The 12,333-nt window shown below is 38.1% G+C and overlaps 1 protein-coding gene across 1 annotated transcript; it reads right to left on the reverse strand.

The window, feature by feature from the left end:
• Positions 1-315: 315 nt before the first annotated feature.
• On the reverse strand, positions 316-2,811 carry LOC103454095 (WAT1-related protein At1g21890-like). The gene is made up of 7 exons (XM_008393682.3): positions 2,519-2,811; positions 2,292-2,354; positions 2,027-2,143; positions 1,609-1,843; positions 1,260-1,418; positions 995-1,146; positions 316-853 (listed from the first exon to the last, which is right to left on the reverse strand). Exons 1-7 carry the CDS (start codon positions 2,728-2,730, stop codon positions 619-621), a joined length of 1,173 nt encoding a protein of 390 aa, XP_008391904.3. The 5' UTR covers positions 2,731-2,811; the 3' UTR covers positions 316-618.
• Between the last annotated feature and the right edge of the window lie 9,522 nt (positions 2,812-12,333).

The raw sequence follows: 12,333 nt of genomic DNA on the forward strand, positions 1-12,333 counted from the left end.
TTCTTGTTAGGCCATACAACATATTTTTTTTTGTAGTTTGTTAGGGAAAAGTGACTACCTTACTTTAATTAGGAATTCGCATTAGGTTGAAATTCCAATTAATCTTGAAAATTTTCTATGTTGCTTCTTAAGAATTTTCTTAACGATGTGTTGTTGCAATTCCAAACTTCGCTAGGTTGACTTTTTAGGTCTCATAAGGAAAAACAATATTCCCCGATAAAATGAAAAAACAAATGAACAAACTGAAGAGAGAGAAAGATTTGACAAAAAAAATAGGGAGAGAGAGAAACAAAAAATGGGAAAATAGAGACGATGTACACAAACATAGTAGGATGTACATATATTTCCCTCATTCTCAAAGGTACATCCAAAAAGTACACATTTTTCTGATGAAGTCTCACTTGTTTCCATGAGGATGCATGATGTGATACTAAATTCACCTTTAATTTGTTGCAAGGTGTTTAAATTCGAGTTTTATCCCTTACATAAATTTCCTAAAAGAAAAAAGGAAAAAAACAAAAACAAAAACAAAATACAAATATTCTCACTTAATTAATAAGATCTTGAAAATTGTAATTAAGCCTCTGTGGTATTAATCTTGGGCATATCTAGTAGTTTTCACGATTCTTGTGCTTTGATTGGAACCTTGAAGTCCCCAGCAGCTCCAATAGTAGTACTATCCTTAGTGTTGTTACCCCCAGTGATTGATGACCTATTACTGTCGTCCGTGATTGGCAATTCATGAGCAACAGCTTTCCCGTCTTTGATCAATAAGGCAGAGGCCGTAGGATCTTTGCTTTTACCCCAAACAACAGCATAGAGGCCGATGACTATGAGAATAGTTCCAAGTATGCTACAATATAACAAAAGAAAAGAACATGCACCATTAGGGTTTGGGGTTCATTTTGTTGGAAGAGATCCTGAGTACGTAACGACAATTATTGGTTAAAATATATCGTTAATATTAATTTGTAGCTAGCATGCATAATCATACCTTCCGAGGCGCACTTGCTCAGCTAAAATGATGGCGGCCAGAGCGGCCGTGATGATCATGGCCAGTGGGCTGAAAGCTGTCACGAAAACTGGACCTTGTTCCTTCATCACAACACCTTGCACATAATATGCAATCCCGGAGCAAACTATCCCCTATTCACAATAAGATTCATTTTGTCATACAACTTTGCAACAATCCCAACAAGGAATTAAAGTTGGTAATTAGCTTGTAATAGTTAAATTATATGATGATATATGGTACTCACAGAGTAAGCAGCTGCTAGAAGCCTGGAGTCCCATCCGATAACCCAAACACTCATGCTGTGTTCCACTACGAACGTGGCAACGGCACCTTCCAATGCACCCATTAAGCATATCAAAGCAGTGAGAGAGAGCTCGGCTGGGTATAGCTTTAGTGTGAAAGACTGCACCAAACATACAATAATAATGTTCAAATTAGCTCACATATAATAAACATTTCAGTCTTGCAGCTAGACCAACTCAATAATGGGGTACTATAAATATATATCTGCTTATATTTTACGGTTTAGGGTTTATCCATGAAATGACTGAAGTATAATATCAGCAAAGGATTTGGACTTGCTGTATACTCACTTGTACAATGAAGAAACCGGACCAACCACAAGAACGGGCTAGGAGCATCATGGTGCCGGTGACCCAATGTTGTTCACCGGATGCGGTGCTGGTGTGGTGGCTTTGTGATTGTCCACTTATAAGTTCAATGATGGGCCCTTTGTACCACGTCATCACCATCGCTCCTGCGACTGTGATTGCAGTCCCGATCACCTTTGCTACACTAGGCAGCCTCTTGAAATTGATTTTTTCTAACCTAAACATTGGGACAATGACCAAGTTAGTGCATATTAATAATTTGAATAAATAACTACTTGTATTTCTTCTTGTGACAAACGCTCCAACACATGTACGTTGTATATGTAATTAATATTGCTACTGCATGATGTCCTAGACGATTGTGATAAGAATTATGTAATGATCAGCTATGAGATTTTACCCGAAAATAAGTGCAAAAATAAAGGTAATGGCAGGGAGGATATTAGCAGTGGCAGATGCAAATGTTGCTGAGGTGTATGTCATTCCCACAAAGTACAAGTTCTGAGCAAAAACAGGCCTGCAGGAAAGTGACCATTACATGAACATCATAATTAGCTTTCAAAATGCAAAAGCTAATAACTTAAAATCTAGCCATGCAAAATCAAAATTCATTGTGTTTCCGGGGTATTGCTTATATATAACAAATTAGATCGACATATTCTTACTCGAGAAAACCAAGCACCATTATTCTTAGGAAGATCCCAAGAGTCAGTTTTGGCCTTATTTTCCTGTAAAACGAGTTGGAATTAAACAATAAGTTCAAGTAGTAACAACATATATAATTAATTTAATTAAGTAAAACAATTTACACGCGCTCGCGCACACACATATATATATATATGTATGTATATATGTATGCATGCATGCATGCATATATGTGAGATAGAGAGACCTTTCAAGGACAAGTGCGAATGGTGCAATAACAGCAAAGGCAATCAAATGCCTGTACACAGAAAGAACAAAGTGATTGATGCCACGCTTCAAACCAACCATGCTGATAATATACATTCCTGCATATCCAAATTGCAAAGAAACCATAGCCACGTAAGGCTTTATCTTATAAAGAAAGAGACTCAATTTTCCATTTGCAATTTGGTCTCCCATCTTAATTTCTCTATGTCAAACACACACTCTTTTTCTAAGCTTGTTGTACGATTTACTTGTACTTCTCTTCTATGCTTGCATGTCAACACTAGAACGAGAAAATGCCTTTTTATAGAGAACCCAAAAGGCAAAAATAATTAAGATAAGCCTAACTGTTTCTACTTTCTACATGTCCAAGCACTAATCTTTGGATTATCTTATCCATTAGCAATAAACAACTCTATTTCAAGAAATTAAAGTCATTGTAGACTCTTATGTGGATTCCTATACGAAATGAGGGGTTATATTTTTATTGGGGGCCTATTCATCCAATAAGTAGAAATTTGGATCCCCCAACTGAAAAAGTTGCCTACGTACGTTATTCAATCACTGAACTCCCAATCCATGGGATGGGAGGATTTAAGAGTACCGCGGTTCAATCCATCTTAAATGAGGCTTAGTTAATGAAATATATGTAGTAATTCCAATGGTTTCCACTTTTCTTACAATTTATTTTAGACGAAGTCAATATTTTGTACATCAAAATCAATCTAAAGTTGAAAGTTCATTATATATATGTTGAGAGTTGTCCCACATCGGTGAGGAACAGAGTTTGCTATGTGATTATATGGTCTTGGGTCACTCCCCATATTGCCAATTGGTTTTATGGTGGAACCCCAATTTCATCATGGTATCAGAGCGGGTTATCCTCTTGTGAAGCCAAACGGCCACATGTGCTCCACGTCACTCAGTTGTTGTCCATGTGTAGGCTTGAAAATCCGCCACACGTGCGGGGGCGTGTTGAGAGTTGTCCCACATCGGTGAGGGACAAGGTTTGCTATGTGCTTATATGGTCTTGGGCTACTCTCCATATTGCAAATTGGTATTATGGTGGAACCCCAATTTCATCAATATATGATTGTTATTTAGATATATATACACACACACACACACACACACACACACACATATATATATATATATATATATATTTTGTTACTTTTAACAAAAATGATGGAAATAAGTGCATATATATGTTACTAGAACTGTAATTAGTTTGTTCATGTATTTGTTAACTTCAAAAATTTAGTTGAGAAAAGTTTGGATCTACAAATTGAATACCATTGTCAGCATTCACAATGTGATTCGGTATAAGTTTTCATATGAATTATATGTGATCATTCTTTGTCTCTTATTTTTGACTTGTTTGTGGAAAGTGGGGGACTCAATGACCCCTCAAACAAATATAGAGCATAGTGGTGTTGCATGATGAGGTATGCAAGAGGTTTATAATGTGGTGGTGTTTGTACATGGGTGCTTATAAGAGTGGCCACCACTTTAAAGACATGGCCAAGAGAACTCACTGTCTTATTGGGAGTTAAGTGTGAATGTAACTTGGCATAAACTCAGTGGAAGGATATGAAATGTCAGTAACTAAATTAATCAAGTTTTTTAAGAGATCAAATCACATCTTGAAACATCATGAATGGTAATCGAAACATGCAATCCAATTCCTTTTATAAAAAAAGGTACTCCTATAGTATGTTAATTAACATATATAATATTATATATCCATATTCCATCGTTCTTTTATAATCATATAAGAGCCATTTGAATAGCTTCAAATGTATGATAAGTTTAAGTTGTAAATCCATGTTATGTATGTAATGTAAGCTTGTTTGAGATTATACCTAGGCAGCGTGCCGACGTGGGACTTGGTCCAGTTTCTTAGGTAACTTTCATTAGTGGAATTTGTTTGAGAAAAGTTTGAAGGTATTTCAACAAGAGTAATACTATGTTTTTATACCATATTTCTATACCATCTTAGGTGACATCTGATGTAGACAGCTGCATCATTTGAAAAATTTGCAAAACCCAAGGAAAGGAAAAAGAAAGACTCATTGTATACCACAATCATCATTTAATAAACTAGTTTTTCTTAATTATAACTAAATTTCAAAATCTAATTAATTCAAATGATGAGGCTGTTCACATCAAATGTCACCTAAGATGATATGAAAATGTGGTACAAAAATATGGTATGAATAACATATTTTATGGATTATTTTAAGATAACAAGTACAATAAAGCAGACATAAACAAACTCACATGTATTTAAACGTGAAAAAATGTGGTATTTCCAGCATAGCATTACGTGCAAGATGAAGCTGAAGCCTCTCCTTTCATTCTTTCATCAATGTTTTCTTTTCCATTTTATGATGTTGAAGCCAGCATAAGACAAAATCTGTTGTCAAGTTGGCTTGAAGCAAACACTCTCAACCTGGAGGGAAGATGTTCGAACCCTAATGCGTCCAGTTTCTGAATATTCGCATGGTTTTCATGATTTAAATATTATATAAAATAGCTAGTTCATTGTGAAGTTTAGCCTATTCTTCCACCTTTTAGTGTAGATAATATTGTTTGGTAAAAAAGAAAAAAAATTATATAAAATATAATTTTCCTCAAAAAGTTCTTTACCACAAATATTCAACATAAAGACTATTTCATTTTTCTTCTTTTACTGTTTTAATGACCTAGACGGCTAGAATATGACGAAGGTGAGACGAAAGGTACGAAATCTAAAGTAAAAAAAGGGAAAATATTTCCATTAATAATAATACTATTTCAACGAGTGGGTTGGTGTCTAAAACTAAGACAACCAAGTATATGTTGAAACAGAATTATTACATAATGATAAAAGGCGTGGATGACATGTTTTGTGAAATGCATGAGTAGTACTATTGAATTGAACCATGACATATTGCCACGAAATGAACTAATGGGGAAACCAATTAGTGTAAACAAATGGCCAGTGGGTGCTTTCGTACTTGGATCCCAACTTGAGTTCTTGTTAGTGGAATCATACCTCACGAATGGAAATTCAAGCACTCAAGTTGTACGGACAATCACTAGTAGCTATGGAGGGCGCCTCTCTCGATTAGAAAGCGAAATTATTATTTGTGGTGATTGTATCACTTGACATATCAATATATGGTTACAAAATTTATTGAAATTATAATCGGTATACAACCAGTCGTGTATACATATATATTAGGTTTAGGGTTAATTTAACATAGAAAAAATAATAATTTCACCCGTGACACCAATTTTGTGCAAACCAGTGCAGGAAAAGTTTTATCATTAACATGTCACGTAGTTTTAAAATCATTCACAGAATTTCTGACTCCGCTGAGAGGGTGTTCCAGCTTTGTTTGTAGGCTGTGGGCTGTATCACACACAACAAAACACAAAGACTTTTGATGTAGTACTTGCTCGGGACACATTGTACGGGAACACCTGATGAAGTGGCTTGCAGAAGCTTCTGAGTGAATCGGCCTGATCTTAGGGTTAAAAGGGAAAGAACGATGGAGATGTTGCCAGGTTACAGAACATAAGTTGACTAAGACCGCTTCATTCCGTGGGTTTATAAGCACGGAATCAGTTGCAGGTAATATGTACTACGGATTTACGCTCGTGGCATTTATTTAACATTCAAGCTTAGAACAACTTCTATGATATGAGTTCACATTTACGGTGATATCTTGTGTTAATAACATACATAAAAAACTAACGTACATTTTGTATTATTAATACAAAATTTCATATGGCAATGTACTCATGCTATGCGAATCCTCTACGTGGCGCATCAAATGAAGGCGACCCTACCATTGCTCATGAGTCATACAAAGAGTACCAATTAAGGTGGAAGGAAGCATCAAGCATGCAAAGTGATGCAATTAGTGTTTGCTTAGGTGAGCGCCTCCTTTGTCCTTTCCCAATCATTTCATAATATGTATATATTTCGGTGATGCATTCTCATGACTTATCAGATTGTAATTACTTCTTTATCCAAAATAGAGTAATTAATTTAGGTAGAAAGAGAATGGTAGGGTGTGCGGATGGACGCGTGAAATGTTGATGTATGTGAACTTTACTATACGACACATGTTCACTAGTAATCTTTTGAGCATGTGTGAGCTATTAGTAGAGTAAAATCTCTTATAGTAATATTCTATAAGGGAATAACCTCTTTATAATAATAAAATATTTAGGTCCCAATTTGGGGCCCGTTATGTATAGAAACAAACTTTATAGTGTAATAAGTTATATTTTTTTAAGTTCCCATTAAAGAAATTTGCTTCTACATTGTAATAATTGTTAACAAATCTAAAACTATGCAATGTCACATGTTGATGCACAAAATTAGGAGGATCTTGGACCAACGTAAATCCGGCCGTGAATCACATAAACGCACAAGAACACAAAGATGTATCGTGGTTCACCCCAATGTTTGGGCTACGTCCACACTGATGTTGATTCCATTTACTGTATGAATGTATGGATTACAATAGATTGGCAAGGGAGCTCTCTGTGGATGCAGCCCTTGCCATTTTGCTCTCTGTTTGGCTGAGAAGGTATTGCCTTCCATTGTTGTGAGGGATGGATCTGAGACCCTTTGTTTCTCGTTTGGATGTGAGGCTCTCTTAATGAGGGTGAGGGAGAGTCCCTTTTATAGAATAAGGGCTCTTTCCCCTTTTACATTTGTCATGGGCTTAGGGATGAGGCCTAAAGACGAGGCCCAATATATGGTACCAATATGAGTCCCCCAAGTCTTCAGTCAAAAGAGTCTTTTGGCTGGAGACTTCAAATCAAATCCATGTACGGGCCGAAGTGGCTAGATGTCTTGAACCAGTACTCAACACAAGGCAATGCTCAACATAAAGCAATACTCGACTAGAGGTATCACACGTTACGAGACTGCTCGGCTGGAGGCGATGCTCGTTGCGAGGCTACTCGGCTAGAGGCTATGCTCGCGGTGAGGCGGTTACTCAGCTGGAGGCGATGCTCATTGTGAGGCTGCTTGGCTAGAGGCTGTGCTCGCTATGAAGTGGCTCGACTCGTGGTATTCCTCATTGCAAGTATCTACTTTATGTCGACATGCACTCAGTATGAGTTGATTCTTGACATGACTCGAGTCTGCTTGTCGAGTTCGCATATTGGGTTCTTTTAATCAGCAACAATGTTGATCAGTGGATCTAGTTGCTCAATAATTTTTGACAATAAATGACAGTATAAGTATGACCGTATAATAAATAAATCAAATTGACAAAGTTTGTCAAGGAAAAATATTGTACTATGTGCCTTCTATAAATAAAGAATTTACTCAGTTGTGTGGTAAATGATTTGTATCATATATGACACTGTTAAGGGCAATCACATGACACTAGGCAGCATGTTAACAAATATCATAAAATAATAATAATAAAATATTAGATAGGTAATGGTATTGAGAAAACGTAATGATGTGAAAAGTAAAGCTCTTTTCTTTTTTCTTTTAGCAGATGGCAGACAATACCATAGATAATAATAGAATTAATATTATGAAATGATCTTATCTCCGCTTTTCCTCTGGCTTTTTTAGAAAATGGGCATGGTGGGAACATGCGCTCCCCCTCATCTGATTTGCAGTGGTTTCAACCACGAGTTTCTTTAACTTTTTGTCTAAAGCAAGCCACACCCATCCAGGACCTTGCAAAGCAGCGCCTTCTGTGTTGATCTTTTGCACCAATGCATTAAAAGAACCAAAACTTGTGCCAATGGCCCAGCCCACGTTACTATGAGGGGACTCACCGCTAGTTTGACTAATAGGAGTCATATTTTCTTTTTCAGAAAACCTTCTCTCTTTTTCTCTTTCCTCTCAGTTCATCACAAGCAGTATTTCCATGGTCCTGCACAGTATTCTGTGTAATCTCTGAAATGAGTCCCTCTGGTGAATTATGTAAACTTCTGGTCCGTACATGGCCAGATGTTTGCCACCTCCATCGCCTAGTCACCAAATCCGATCATCGTTAACGGCTTGTCCAGATAGAGGGTGCTGTCGCCCGTCGCACAGGCCGAATTAATCCCGCGGTTCTAGTACTCATCGAAGCCAGTGAAGTGAAAGCATCTGGCGACGACGACGGAGTCGGCAAGGATGCGCGGTCTCGACACCCTGCTTCGGGTCATGGCTTGGAAAAACACCGCAATTTTTGGCCTTGATAGCCTAGAGACCACGCTTGTGGTACATCTTGGACCTCGAAAACTTACCCACCCTATGAACCAGATCTGGGTTTCGAGTCTTTCTCAGGTTTCTTACTTTAGCCGCCATTGCGAGATCTCAGTGTCTCTGTCTGAAACCTACGGTTGGGACTTGGGGAGAGAGAGAGAGTCGATCGTTGCTTGGGTTTTACAAATCCACCGTTTCTACGTCTACGCTTGCCATAGCTGATGCTCTCACAGTCACAACTCTCGATGGTTCTAGTTTTAGATGAGGAAGGAAAAAGGTGCAGGGGTTCGAGAATTGGGACGATTGGGATTTATGAGTTTTGGCTTTTGCTTATGCTTGTGCTTGTTTATAATATGGAGATGAGAAAAGAGAGAGCATAAGAGGTTTCATTTTTGCATTTTTGAGAGATGGGTTTTATAGTGACTCTCCAGGTGTTTGGTTCTTGGGTTTCTGCAGATTCACAGTGGATATTGTGGTGAGGTTTCATGGTGGTGAGATGAAAAAATGAAAGAGAACCGACATAGCTTTTCGTGTCGTTTCCCACAGACGACGCCAAATGTTGATGCATAAAATCCGAAGGATCTTGGACCAACGTTAATCCGGCCGTGAATCACACAAACGCACAAGAGCTCAAAGATGTATCGTGGTTCACCCCAATGTTTGGGCTACGTCAACACTGATGTTGATTCCATTTACTGTATGAATGTATGGATTACAATAGATCGGCAAGGGAGCTCTCTGTGGATGCAGCCCTTGCCCTTTTGCTCTCTGTTTGGCTGTGAGGGTATTGCCTTCCATTGTTGTGAGGGATGGATCTGAGACCCTTTGTTTCTCTTCTGGATGTGAGGCTCTCCTAATAAGGGTGAGGGAGAGTCCCTTTTATAGAATAAGGGCTCCCTCCCCTTTTACATTTGTCATGGGCTTAGGGATGAGGCCCAAAGACGAGGCCCAATATATGGTACCAACATCACAAATAGAAGTTTAAGATGAACTAAAATATTTCTCTCAATTTGTTTAGGACAATATTATTTTTTAGAGATGAGGTCACGTATTTGAGCTTGAGGGTACATAATAGATCTTTCGCATAGGCACTTTCTTGTTGATGCCAAAATATTTCAAACTTTTCAAGCATGTATACAACTTCTTGGCATGAAACTTTAAGTATGCTTTTAGAGATTAGATGTCACTCTTTTCTCATGTTTACATCTTGGAATTTGCTATTAATGTTGTTCTTTGTATCCATACAACTTTCATTAAGGATAACTAAGTAAATAATAATATTTTTATAACTACACATCTATCAAGTAATAACCTCCTTATGGTAATAAAATGGATAACATTTTGAACCTTCAAGTTTGGGCGCAACTGCAAATTTATATATCATCTTTAAAACATTAATATTCATCCCAAAACTTGTATTTAATTACAATTTTAGACATCTGTTAAAAAATCTGTTAAATTAACCATTAAGTGATGAAATGGTTGCCACCTTTGTGCTATTTGGAAAAAACAAATTAAGAAAAAAAAATTTAATTACTACGTTGAAAAAAGTATTTTATTAATTTGAAAAGATTTCATGTTCTTCTTCCCCTACCACTAGACCTGGCATTCGTGTCGTGTTTCTCGTGTTTGTGTCGTTTTCGTGTCATACCCAATAGCTTAACAGGTCATGCCATGTAATACCCGTTAAAGTAAATGGGTAATATGACCCGACCCGAAATCAACCAGTTATTATGACCCGACCTGTTACCTATTAAGAAAAATATATTTTAAATCAATAAAAATGAAAATGAAAAACATAATTGAACCTAAAAAAAATGTAAAACATAATACTAAATTAGTATATACATACTAAATTTCGGAGTTGACCCCTTCATGAAAGTTGTAAAACTTTTCATTACGAGTCATTACATTTTTCACACTTCTACAATAATTATTATTAATTTTGCACTCAAATAAAAAACACTGTTCATGAGATTTGAAGGGTTTTAAAAATCTAAACGACTATGTAACTAGGGCTGGGCATGGGCCGAGACGGGCCCAATTTTGGAGGAACTGGACCTTACCCGTTTTAAACAGTAATGGGCGGGCCGGTCCGGGTAGAGAGATTTTGAGTTTTGGAACCGGGCCTAACCCAGCCCATTATTTACTGAACCCACCCCACCCCGCCCCATGGGTCCATTTTTTTTTTTTAATAATTTCTAAATTGAGAATAGGCGAAAACAAACAGCATCTATCTATCGAAATTTCTGACATAAAAACGAAGAATCTGAACTAATTGATAATCAGGTATTGAAAAGTTAATGCCATCAAACGATAACGAATGTATGAATGTAAACTTTGGTACTTTATTCAATCACTGAGGTCCTAGCTAGAAGATCAGCGACATACCTTGGTAGAGATAACGAAGGAACATCAGCTCAAGAATCCTCAAGCACGTGGTGTCATCGTCGACCATTAGAACCCACAAGCCTGCTGGAAACCGATCGGGAATTGTCATTTCAATGGCGGAAGACGGTGAACAAATACCACCACCACCTTTACATGAACTGTAACTACTTCCAGTAGTGCTCACGCTGGATTGCGCCACTCTTTTCAAAGTAGCCATGGCCAGCAAAAACCACCCCCACAACGACACAAAATACACACACCTGCTGACTATCAAACCTTAATTTCCAATTTCAATGGACTAGAATTTCCATTTGCAGTGATTGCGGCGAGCGAAAGTGGAGCAAAATGGAGGGAGATCGACGATGGGAAACCTTAGAATTGGGGATTAGGGTTTCAGAAAACAATCAGACATAATGAATCAGACAAATTGAGAGAGAAATGGATAAATTACCGTCGAATTCAAACACCACCGACACCGCCTCACCGTAAACCCTAGTTCTCACGCCCACCTCCCGGTACCCTAGCTCATCAACGGCGAACGCAAACAAGTACAACGGGATTGGTTGCTCCATCATGAACTCATCGTTGACCCTGTTGTCGGCACACCACAAAGCATCGCCAAAGATCAGCGCTGAACAAAGTGTTGCCAGAGATCGAGGCCTGATGATGATGGCAGCGGACGGAGCGAGGAAGACATGAGCGAATCAGGAGGAGAGATAGAGGTCTAATGATGATGGTGGTGGTGATAGAGGAAATGAGATTCAAGGAGGAGAGATCGAGGAAAGAGAGGGGAGAGTTGAGGGAATTGAGTCTGAGAATGGAATAGAGTATTGGGAGTCCTGGACAAGAATGAGAGAGAGAGAGAGAGAGAGAGAGAGAGAGAGAGAGAGGGTGAAATCAACGGTAGGAAACCAACATAGGAAAACAACGGTTCGGGCTGGGGGCCCGTTTATTCCCATTTCTGTACCCACCCCGCCCCGTTATTTACATATACCCGCCCCTCCCCGTTTTGCATTTATAATTTTTGGACCCGTCCCGTACCCGCCCCGAACCTTGATTACCTGCCCCGACCCGTGGTTCCTATACTTGTTTGCCCACCCCTATATGTAACCATCGTCTAAGCGTTGATGATGCAATTATGAACGTTTATTATGCTTTCACATCTTTCAAACTTATACATTAAAGAT

Source organism: Malus domestica, chromosome 15, assembly GCF_042453785.1.
Source record: "Malus domestica chromosome 15, GDT2T_hap1".
NCBI lineage: Eukaryota > Viridiplantae > Streptophyta > Magnoliopsida > Rosales > Rosaceae > Malus > Malus domestica.

Excerpts from the sequence above, each read along its gene's own strand:
- LOC103454095 (XM_008393682.3), bottom strand. The coding sequence starts at position 2,730 with ATGGGAGACCAAATTGCAAATGGAAAATTGAGTCTCTTTCTTTATAAG. Across the intron at positions 2,144-2,291 it reads ATGGTGCTTGGTTTTCTCGA|GCCTGTTTTTGCTCAGAACT; the intron begins GTAAGAATATGT and ends ACTTTCCTGCAG. Across the intron at positions 1,419-1,608 it reads CCGGTTTCTTCATTGTACAA|TCTTTCACACTAAAGCTATA; the intron begins GTGAGTATACAG and ends TGTTTGGTGCAG.